At 40.9% G+C, this 12,004-nt stretch overlaps 1 protein-coding gene across 6 annotated transcripts in view; it reads left to right on the top strand.

Moving 5' to 3' along the window:
* IQSEC1 (IQ motif and Sec7 domain ArfGEF 1) overlaps positions 1-12,004 on the top strand; it is a 725,681-nt gene that overhangs the window by 168,387 nt on the left and 545,290 nt on the right. For 5 of the 6 annotated variants that reach the window (XM_075833821.1, XM_075833822.1, XM_075833824.1 and 2 more), the window contains exon 2: positions 7,313-7,339. In XM_075833821.1, coding sequence (XP_075689936.1) covers positions 7,313-7,339 — 27 coding nt within the window. The remainder of the gene's footprint in view (positions 1-7,312; positions 7,340-12,004) is intronic. The other variant, XM_075833815.1, reaches the window with a different exon arrangement.

Here is a 12,004-nt window from a genome sequence, read left to right on the forward strand (position 1 = left end):
CGGTGGGTAGATTAGGGCTCACTTGTTCCCTTCACCTCCTTCCTGCCATAACAGATGGGGGTTATTTATGGGGATGATGGTGGTTATATACAGTGATGATGGCTGGATCAGGCATTATCCATGAATATAACCCCATAATCTCTATATACAACCCCCATCATCCCTATATATAACCTCCATCATCCCTTTATATAACCTCCATCGTCCCTGTATATACACCAGCCATCATCCCTGTATATAACCTCCATCGTCCCTGTATATACCAACCACCATCCCTGTATATAGGGATGATAGAGGGGTTATATACAGGATGATGGAGGTTATATACAGGGATGATGGCTGGTATATACAGTAACAGGGATGATGGTTGGTATATACAGGGATGATGGGGGTTATATACTCATTCACTTTCAGAGAGGTCTGCAACACTTTCTTATGCAAGCTCCTCTGTCAGATGTCAGTGAAAAGATTAACCTCTTCCCGCCTCCTCCGCAATAGTACGTCCTGCAGCGGGGTTAGTTCCCGCATCAGGACGTACAGTTGCTGAGTAGTTCCCGGCGCACACTGTCCTAACGGACAGTGTCCGGGAACCGGGAGGTCAGCTGTCCCCGACAGCTGACACTCCAGCCTTGCCGGTCAGCAGACCATCGCCGCTGATTTAGGCAATTAACCCCATAAATGCGGCGACAGATTGCCGTCGCCGCATTTAAGGGGTTTGAAGCACATCGGCAGCCCCCAAGAAGTGATCGTGGGGGCTACCGATGCTTGTCACGGCAATCGGAGGTCAGACAATGACCTCCGGGTTGCCATGTACGGAAGCCTCTCAGGAGCAGCCTCCGCCGGTCCTCCGAGGCTTCCTGTCAGTGTGACTGTCACGTCACAATGACAGAATGCATTACACTACGTGTGTAGTGTAATGTATTCCAGCAGCGATCAGAGCTGCAAGTCTAAGTGTCCCATAGTGGGACAAGTGAAAAAAGTAATAAAAATATTTTAAAAAAGTGTAAAAATAAAAGTTAGAAATTATATAAACAAACACTGCATTTTTTTCCTATAATAAGTCTTTCATTATAGGAAAAAAATGTACACCTTAAAAAAAAGTACACATATCTGGTATCACCGCATTCGTAACGACCCCAACTATAAAACTGTAATGTTATTTTTCCCGCACGATGAACACCCCAAAAAAAATCAATAGAAAACGACACCAGAATTGCTATTTTTTGGTCACCACCCCTCCCAAAATAGAGAATAAAAAGTGATCAAAAAGTCGCATGTACCCGAAAAGAGTACCGATAAAAACTACAACCCGTCCCGCAAAAAACAAGCCCTTACACCGCTTTTTTGACTGAAAAATAAAAAAGTTACGGCTCTCAGAATATGGTGACACAGAAAATAAATTATTTGATAAAAAAGTGATTTTATTGCGCAAACGCTGCAAAACATAAAAAAACCTATATACATATGGTATCGCCGTAATCGTATCGACCCGCAGAATAAAGTAAAATCGGCACTTATAGTGCACGGTGAACGCTGCAAAAATTAAACTAAAAAACATTGTCAGAATTGCTTGTTTTTGGTCACCCGGCTTGCAAAAAAATTAAATAAAAAGTGATACAAAAAATCGCATGTACCCCAAAATGGTACCAATGGAAAGTACAGATTGTCCCGCAACAAATAAGCCATCACGCAGCTCCGGTGGTGAAAAAATAAAGAAGTTCTGGCTCTCAGAATATGGCGATGCAAAATGTGCAGTGTTTTCTAAAAGCGGGTAACATCCGACACCATTTATCAGTGCGACACCGGCCACATATCTATGAATTATTATTTATTTACCGCATTATTATACCCTCTTATTATGCCCTGATGTTCTCCGCACAGATTACATATGCCCCCACATTATAAACTGAAATACCAGCGAAACCCAAAACAGAAAAACTACCAAGCAAAATCTGCGCTCCAAAAGCAAAATGGCGTCCCTCCCTTCTGAGCTCTGCAGCGTGCCCAAACAGCAGTTTGCGTCCACATATATGGCATCGCGATACCCGGGAGAACACGGTTAACGTTTTAGGAGGTATTTGTCTTCAGTGGCACAAACTGGGCACAACATATTATGCACTAAAATGGAATATCAGTGGAAAGATTGCAATATTCACACCATCCGCTGTGCATTAACCCCTTTGCGCACTATGACTTAATAGCACGTCATGGTGCGGGGGTTGATGTATGGAGCGGGCTCACGTGCTGAGCCCGCTCCATACGCTGCGGGTGTCGGCTGTTTATTACAGCTGACACCCGGGACTAACGGACAGGAACAGCGATCGCGCTGTTACAGGAGTCTGTAAAAATAACAATATACTGCAATACATTGGTATTGCAGCATATTGTATCCGCAATCCAATGATTGCTTGATCGCTGGTACAAGTCCCCTAAGGGGACTAATAAAATTGTGTAGAAGAATTAAAGTTATTAGTAGTGAGAAAGAAAAAAGTTTAAAGTTAAAAAAAAAAAAACTTTTCCAATTTTTCTTCTAAAGTAATGTAAAAAAATAAACAGAATTGTTATCGCTACGTCCGTAAAAGGCCGAACTATTACAATATACCATTATTTAAATCGCATGGTGAACACCGTAAAAAACTTAAATAATTTAAACCTCCAAAATCGCTGTAGTTTTCGTTTTTACTGCACGGCGAAAGCTGTAAAAACAAAAACCCCAAAAAATGGAATCAGATTTTTTCCCTATATTACTATATTTTCCTATTTTTTTTTCAGTTTCCCAGTACTTTTTATGGCACTTTAAATGGTATAAATAGAAACGACAATTCCTCCCGCAAGAAATAAGCCCTCACACCCCTCTACTGACGGAAAAAGAAAAAAGTTATGGCTCTTGGAAGGCTGGGAGTGAAAAACGAAAATAAGAAAGCAAAAAATGGATCAGTCCTGAAAGGGTTAATTAATTTCTAATGAAAAAAATGTATGACCACATGTGGGGTATTTCCGTACCCGGGAGAAGTAGCTTTACAAAAATTGGTTGTTTATTTCTCCTTTATCCCTTGTGAAAATGAGAAAATTCAACATTTTAGTGGAAAAAAATTGTGATATTAATTTTCTCCGCCTAAGGGTATGTGCACACACACTAATTACGTCCGTAATTGACGGACGTATTTCGGCCACAAGTCCCGGACCGAACACCGTGCAGTGAGCCGGGCTCCTAGCATCATACTTATGTACGATGCTAGGAGTCCCTGCCTCGCTGCAGGACAACTGTCACGTACTGTAATCATGTTTTCAGTACGGGACAGTTGTCCTGCAGCGAGGCAGGGACTCCTAGCATCGTACATAAGTATGATGCTAGGAGCCCGGCTCCCTGCAGTGTGTTCGGTCCGGTACTTGCGGCCGAAATACGTCCGTCAATTACGGACGTAATTAGTGTGTGTGCACATACCCTAATTCTAATAAATTCTGCAAAAGCCTAAATGCTCACTATACCCCTAGAAAAATTCCTTGAGGGGTGTTTTCAAAATGGGGTAACTTGGGGGATTTCCCCTGTTTTTGTCTCTCCAGGGCGTTGCAAACGCGACACGGCACCGAAAACCAATCCAGCAAAATCCATGCTCCAAAATCCAAATGGCCTCCTTCCGTTCTGAGCCCTGCTGTGGGTCCAATCAGCAGTTTATTACCACATATGGGGTATTGCTGTAATCAGGAGAAAATGCTTTACAACTGTTGTGGTTCTTTTTTTGCTTTATTCCTTGTAAAAATTTTAAATTTCTATGCTTTTTCAGAAAAAAAGTAGAATTTAATTTTTACAGACTAATTCCAATATATTTAGCGAAAAACCTGTTTGGTCAAAATGATAACTATACCCCTAGATAAATTCCTTTATAGGTGTAGTTTCCAAAATGGGGTCACTTTTGGAGGGTTTCCCCTGCTTTGGTTTCTCCAGGGCGTTGCAAACGCGACATGGCACCGAAAACCAATCCAGCAAAATCTGTGTTCCAAAATACAAATGGTGCTTCTTCCCTTCTGAGCCTTGCTGTGGGTCCAATCAGCAGTTTATTACCACATATGGGATATTGCCGTAATCGGGAGACATTGCTTTACATATGTTGGGGTTCATTTTCTTTATTATTTCTTGTAAATATTAAAAATGTCTATGTTTTTTCAGAAAAAAAGTAGATTTTCATATTTACAGACTAATTGTAATAAATTTAGCGAAAAACCTGTGTGGTCAAAAAGCTAACTGTACCCCTAGATAAATTCCTTGAGGGGTGTAGTTTCCAAAATGGGGTCACTTTTGGGGTGTTTCCACTGTTTTGGCACCACATGACCTCTTCAAACCTGACAAGGTGCCTAAAATATATTCTAAAAAAAAAGGAGGCCCAAAATCCACTGGGTGCTCCTTTGCTTCTGAGGCCGGTGCTTCAGTCCATTATCGCACTAGGGCCACATATGGGATATTTCTAAAAACTACAGAATCTGGGGAATAAATATTGAGTTGCATTTCTCTGGTAAAAACTTCTGTGTTACAAAAAAAAATGTATTAGAAATGAATTTCGGCAAAAAAAATAACATTTGTAAATTTCACCTCTACTTTGCTTTAATTCCTGTGAAACGCCTAAAGGGTTAAAACACTTTGTGAATGCTGATTCGAATACCTTGAGGGGTGCAGTTTTCAAAATGGGGTGACTTCTGGGGATTTTCTAATATATAAGGCCCTCAAAGCCACCTCAGAACTTAACTGGTCCCTGAAAAAATGGCCTTTTGAAATTTTCTTGAAAATATGAGAAATTGCTGCTAAAGTTCTAAGTCTTGTAACGTCCTAGAAAAATAAAAGGACGTTCAAAAAACGATGCAAACATAAAGTAGACATATGGGAAATGTTAACTAGTAACTATTTTGTGTGGTATTACTATCTGTTTCACAAGCAGATACGTTTAAATTTAGAAAAACGCAAATTTTTGCAAATTTTTTCTAAATTGTGGTGTTTTTCAGAAATAAATACCAAAATTATCGACAACATTTTTTCACTATCATAAAGTACAACATGTCACGAGAAAACAATCTCAGAACCGCTTGGATAGGTAAAAGCATTCCAACGTCATTACCACATAAAGTAACACATGTCAGATTTGAAAAAATCGTCTGGGTCCTGAAGGCCAAAACAGGCTGGGTCCTGAAGCGGTTAAAGTCTATGTACACCTATATATATATATATATATATATATATATATATATATATATACATGTATGTATCATGGTGTTTTGTGCAAATTTCTAATTCGTTTTTATTAAAACGTATTTGAATTTTTTGAGATACAGCTGCATTGTATCCTGTATACGGAGCAGCTGCATCTGGCGCAGAGACCTGAATACGTCAAGGCCGGCGGGACTGACGGTTTGAGTGACAGCGGGTCCTGCGTGTCTCTGACACCTAGGATCCACCTGTTATCGATCATATCTAAGTTATTAATTTAGGCTTCGTTCACATCTGCGGCAGGGCTCCGTTCATGGGTTCCGTCAGACATTTCCGTCAGGGCAACCCATGAACGGAAACTATAGCTTTCCGTTTCCATTACCAATGGTAATGCAAACGGAAAGCTATGGTTTCCGTCTGGTTTCCGTTCATGGGTTCCCCCTACGGAAATATCTGACGTAACACATGATCGGAACCCCGACGCAGATGTACACGAAGCTTGAGATGTGATCGTAATAGCTAGATCCTGCGTTTTACATGCGTTGGGGGGCCCACACAGATATGTCCCCCCCTGTACTAAACCACTAGCTACGCCTCTGCGTTGCTTTATTAGATCTATCCCCAATGTGGCTACAGCTAACGGTTTGCTGACTCTGCCTAATTGTGCTGGCCACACCCACAACATGGGGCCACTTTTAGATTTTTTTCCAGGGCCACTTTAAGCTCCCAATCCGCCCCTGCTGCTGAGAGATGTACACTAGATATTTGGCACACATACCACCTGCTGGACACCAGGGCTTCCTAATTGGTCATTCATTGTCATAAAAATAGGATAAATCTGAGGCCTCAACCAATACTGCACGCTAAAAGCACATGAGTAGGCAGCCTTACAAGTGTTCTACCTAATGACTATTTTAAACTACTCTTATTATTCTGCTGATATATACAATACATTGTGTGGTTCAGAATTCTCTGCTAAAACAAACATGAGCACAAGTGTTCTAGAAAGTCCTAATAAAAACTCAGACAGGGAGATAAAACGTCTCTTAAAGTGTCCCACTCCAGTTATACTCTCCCACTCGAAGTAACATCGGGTGCGGAGAGACGCTCCTGCACGCTGAGCGGTACTGTTGCCGTGGTAACTGGTTTAATAATTAATTAATTAGAATTGGACCCTTGCATGATACTCTTCAGTCATCGTACAGTTGCCACGTAACAGTTCCGCCGAGCGTGCAGGAGCGTCTCTCCACACCTGATGTTACTTTGGGTGGGAGAGTATAACTGGAGGGTCACTTTTTAAAGCTGGATTAAAACTGTGCTTTTTTGTTTAATTTTTGTTTTGTTTTGGTAGATGAACTGCCATGTCTCCCAATAGGAGTTTATCAACCAAACTGAAAATGCATGTTATAAAGACGCCACACAAACCCACAGTGTGAGCCAATAATCTTATCTCTGGACCTCCTTTAAGGCCTATGCTCCAGCAATGGGAATTAGTGGACATCTTTCCCCAACCTTGTGTTGGGCATTTTTGACATGATCAATACATGCAGTACCAGGAGCATATAGGCACAGAATGCTTAGCCTAATTTCACACTGAGGTTTTTGGTGGAAACCACGTCGGAATCACTGCCAAAAACCGCTCGAAACCGCCTCCCATTATTTTTCCCTTAGGCGCTCATGTGAAAAAAAAGTGACATGCTCTTTCTTCCCGCGAAAACCGCGGCGAGAAAGTGCAGGCAGATCAAAATCTGCCTCAAAAGGAATTTTCATCCTGAAGGAATTTTGAGGCAGATTTTTTCTGCCTGCAAAATACTCCGTGTGAACAGAGCCTAAATGTGTTCTTGTGGAGACCAACAGAAAGACTGGTGGCAAATATTCAGGCACTAAGCCATTAGCGTCTGAATATATGCCCCAATATATGCCACCAGCCTTTCTGCTGGTCTTGACTTTCAGGCTGCTACCTAGCAGTCCACAAAAGATATTCATGAGAGGGATTATAAGGAAACTGCAATAAACAATGAGAATGGGAATGTGTTTTTTTTTTTTTTACAAGAGTGCTGGGAAGGTACTGGTCTACTTTGATGCATTGTTGAAATAAATATTTCTATTTTTCAGATATGAAGAAGTGCCAAGAAATGTAAGGTAATTTCTCATTTAATCTATTTCTTTATATAGTAAGTATGCATTAAAATTGCCCACTATTATGTTTTAATATCCGCATATTTTTAGAGATGACATTTACATGCCTGCTGTAATGATTTTATGCTGTGTCTACATGTATTTCATATATAACATGAAGAAATGAATTGGACTTATACTAATGGCAGAGAGGGTTAGGAAGCTTTCTTTTTTTCCTTTCTGCACTTTATTATGCCCTTTTATTTTTCCTCCTCTCTCTCTGTCACTGAGAAGTGGTGGATGCCTGTGCAATCCTGTTTATGGTGCAACACCAAGGAACACTGCTCCAGAATAAACACCCTAAGAGCTTTATGCAAAATGTGGTTATACATTCATTTAGGGTTTATGTTAATTAAAGTGGTTGTCCACGACCGAACAACTGATGACCTATCCGCCGGATAGTATAACAGTATATGATCGGTGGAGCTCCGACAGCTGCTCCGGCTGCCTCTGGGCACCGGACATCCATACCGGAAGCAGATGGCTCCGGTCATGGAATAGCGGCCAAGCTGCTGTACTGCATCTCTGCTCCTATTTAAGTGAATAGGAGCAGAGCTGCAGTTCTGCAGAACGGCCACTATGCTCCAACTACTACATACCGTTCAAAACATCCGGCACCCGGTGGCAGTCGGAGCAGCTGATCGGTGCGGGGTCCAGGTGTCGAACCCCCACTGATCATATACTGATGACCTATCTGGTGGATAGGTCATCAGTTGATCGGTCGTGGTAATACGTTGGTGGTAATATTTTCCGGTCATAGTAATATGCACCTGGCTGTGGTAAAGGGGCATTGCTAAGGTCTTAAAAGATATATTGAAGACAGCATAGTTATAAGACAACTTTTATAAAACACAACAGGCTAAGATACCCCACCTCAGCAGTACACTGCGAACGATATATTGAAAAATGAAAATTAGCGCTGTGGTCCCTGTAACCTATAACCATAGATGCATCTTACACTTCAGTTTTCTTTTTTTCTTTTTCCACGCCCCGCCTTCCAAAAGCCACCATATAATGTACTGGGAAACTTAAAATAAATTCTTTGTGGGTTAGAATTGGAAAAAACTGTGATTCCTTCATTTTTTGGGGGGTTTTGTTTTTACAGCATTCTCCGTGTGGTAAAAACGACAACTTACCGTAACTTTATTTTGCTGGTCAATACGATTATGGCGATACAAAATGTATATAGTTTTTTAAATGTTTCACTACTTTTACAAAGAAAAAACGTTGTTAAAAAATTTTTTGGGGTACGTACAACATTTGATCACTTTTGACTCCATTTTTTTTTTTTTTTAGCGTAAGGTCACCAAAAAACAATGATTCTGGCGTTTTACATTTTTTTAATGGCGTTCACCGTGCGGGTTAAATAATGTTATATTGTAATAGTTCAGACTTTGAAGGACATGGTGATAACAATTTTGTTTATTTTTTTTATTTTTTACATTACTTTAGAGGAGAAATGGGAAAAGGTTTGGTTTTTTGAACGTTTAATGTTTTTTTATTTTTTGTACGCTACTAAAAACAATTTATGGTTTTGTATTAGTCCTCCTAGGGGATTTGACCCAGCGATAATCAGATCGCTAGTACAATACACTGCAATACAAATGTATTGCAGTGTATTTTCATGTTTACAGGCTCCTGTTATGCCCTGCCATAACAACCATAGGCACCCCTTGATAGTGTCGGGAGGAAGGGTGCGATGTGCTGTTGGAGGGGGGCGCTCCTCTTTTTAATGGCATAGATGCCGTGGTGGCTATTGTGCGCGACATCTAGGTAGTTAAATGCCCTGGATCAGAGCGCCCTCTGTTCCTGGTCGTTAGTGTGAGGTGTCAGCTGTAATACACAGCTGACACTCGCAGCGTATCTAGCGGGCTCAGTGCTTGAGCCTGCTCTATACTTCACCCCCCCCCCCCGGCACTATGATGTATAATTTGGTCATGAAGCATTTTAAGGGGTTAAAGGGTAGCTAAACGTTTAACAAGCCTCTGACATGTTAGGGTATGTGCACACTATAGCAGGCATTTACGTCTGAAAAGACAGACTTTTTTCAGGAGAAAACAGTTGCCTCGTTTCAGACGTAAATGCTCCTCCTCGCATTTTGCGAGGCTTCTCTGACAGCCGTAAATTTTGAGCTGCTCTTCATTGAGTTTAATGAAGAACGGCTCAAATTACGTCTGAAAGAAGTGTCCTGCACTTCTTTTGACAAGGCTGTATTTTTACGCGTCGTCGTTTGACAGCTGTCAAACGACGACACGTAGATGACAGGTTGTCTGCACAGTACGTCGGCAAACCCATTCAAATGAATGGCCAGATGTTTGCCGACGTATTGTAGCCCTATTTTCAGACGTAAAACGAGGCATAATACGCCTCGTTTACGCCTGAAAATAGGTCGTGTGAACCCAGCCTTATAGTGACATGTCAGAAGTTTTGATTGGTGGGGATCCGAGCACTCAGACCCCCACCAATCGCTAGAACGAAGTAGCTGAAGCACTCATGCGAGCGCTCAGCCGCTTAGTTTCTGTTTGGCTTTTTCCGGGAATCCGATGTATCAGAATACGGGCCCATAGACTTTCTATTGAGCCTGTCCTCTGATACATTGATTTCCAGCTCTTCAGCTGCTTAGTTTTAGCGATTGGTGGGGGTCTCAGTGCTTGGACCCCCACCAATCAAAACTTCTGACATGTCACTATGACATGTCAGAAGATTGTTAAACATTTAGCTACACTTAAAAGAAGATTTGGAAAAATTTGCATTTTCATACATTTGAAATCCTCTTCTTCTAAAATGGATAATAATACCACACACCTTTTTTAATAAACAAGTTTACCATCATTTTTTTATTTAATCTTTTAAGGATGTCATAAGGCTTAAAAATTTAATAGGTGTTTTTAAAATTTTCAAAAAAAATTGCCAAAACAAAGTATTTTTTTTAGGCACCACTTCAGTTTTGTAATGGCTTTGAGGGGCCTATATATTAGAAACTCCCCAGAAATTATCTAATTTTAAAAACTGCTCCCTCAACGTATTCATAACAACATTTAGGAAGTTTATTAACCCTTGGTTAACCCTAAATGTTTTACAGGAATTTAAGCAAAGGTGAGGTAAAATTTTCAGTTTTTGAATTTTCTTTAAATATAACATTTGAATCCATTTCTGTAACACAGCAAATGTTAAAAAAGAAAGACTACCCAATATTTGTAACCCAGATTCTGCAGTTTTTAGAAATATCCCATATGTGGCCCCAGAAACGAAAGAGCACGTGTGGATTTTAGAGCCCACTGTTTATAAGTATGTTTTCCAGGCACCATTTCATTTTTGAAGAGGCCTTCATGTACCAAAATATAAGACAAACAACAAAAAAGACCCCATTTTGGAAACGAAACCCATGAAGGAATTTATCTAGGAGGGTAGTGAGCATTTTATAGAATTTATTAGAATTGGGCTGTGAAAAATTAAAAAAAAATGTTGTTTCCGAATTAGGAAGTTTTAGCTTGAAATTTTTCATTTTCATAAAGAATTCAAGAGATAAAGCACTCCAAAAATTATTAATCGAGTTCTCCTTAGCACAGCAATACCTCATATATGGTCATAAAACTGCTGTTTGGGCACACGGCAGGGCTAAGAATGGAAGGAGCGCCATTTGGCTTATGGAGCACGGATTTTGCTGGATTTGTTTTCTGACACCATTTGCATTTGCAATGCCCCTGAGGTACCAGTACAGTGGAAACCCCCCAAAGTGACCCTATTTAGGAAACAACACCCCCTCAATTAACTCATCTTGGGTTGTAGTGAGCATTTTGATCCCACAGGTGCTTCAGCGAATTTATTATAATTGGGCTGTAAGAATACAAAAAAAATGTTTTTCCAATGATATTTCGTTTTAGCTTAAGTTTTTCATTTTTACAAGGGCAATAGAAGAAAAAGCACCCAAACATTTGTTTACGCAATTTCTCCCGAGTATGGCAATATCTCATATGTGGACATAAACTGCTGTTTTGGCACACAGAAGGGCTCAGAAGGAAAGGAGCGCCATTTGGCTTCTAGAGCACATATTGCATTTGCAGAGCACTTGAGGTACCAGTGCAGTGGAAACCCATCCAAAAGTGACCCCATTTAGGAAACTACACCTCAATGAACTCATCTAGAAGTGTAAGGAGCATTTGACCTTACAGGGGCTTAGAGAATTTATTAGAATTGGGCTGAAAAAATTTAAAATATTTTTTCCCAATAACATTTATTTTTAGCAAAATTTTTTCATTTTCACAAGCACTTAGTCACGTTGGGTACATGGACCAACTGGGCCGTACCGCCTTGATGGTATGGCAGCTGGCCAACAGGACGCAGGTCACAGTCTATAGTTCGTATAGTGTACCTGTGGCAGCTCGGACAGTAGCAAGACAGGCTCGGCTGGGACTAGGCAGCAGGCAGACGTCAGGCGTGGTGTAGCAGGACAGGCGTGGTATACAGCACAGCACGACTTCAGCATGGCACTTGACCAGGATAGCACGGGATACAGGTACGGTAGCAGGAACGGTGAACCCTGGGAACTGGGAAAAACTAGGAGACCATTTCTTAGACAAACTTTGGGTATGACAACAACGCTCAGGCATGTGAGGAAGGGGCTGAGCC

The sequence above is a fragment of the Rhinoderma darwinii genome, chromosome 7 (genome assembly GCF_050947455.1).
Source record: "Rhinoderma darwinii isolate aRhiDar2 chromosome 7, aRhiDar2.hap1, whole genome shotgun sequence".
In the NCBI taxonomy this organism is placed as follows: domain Eukaryota; kingdom Metazoa; phylum Chordata; class Amphibia; order Anura; family Rhinodermatidae; genus Rhinoderma; species Rhinoderma darwinii.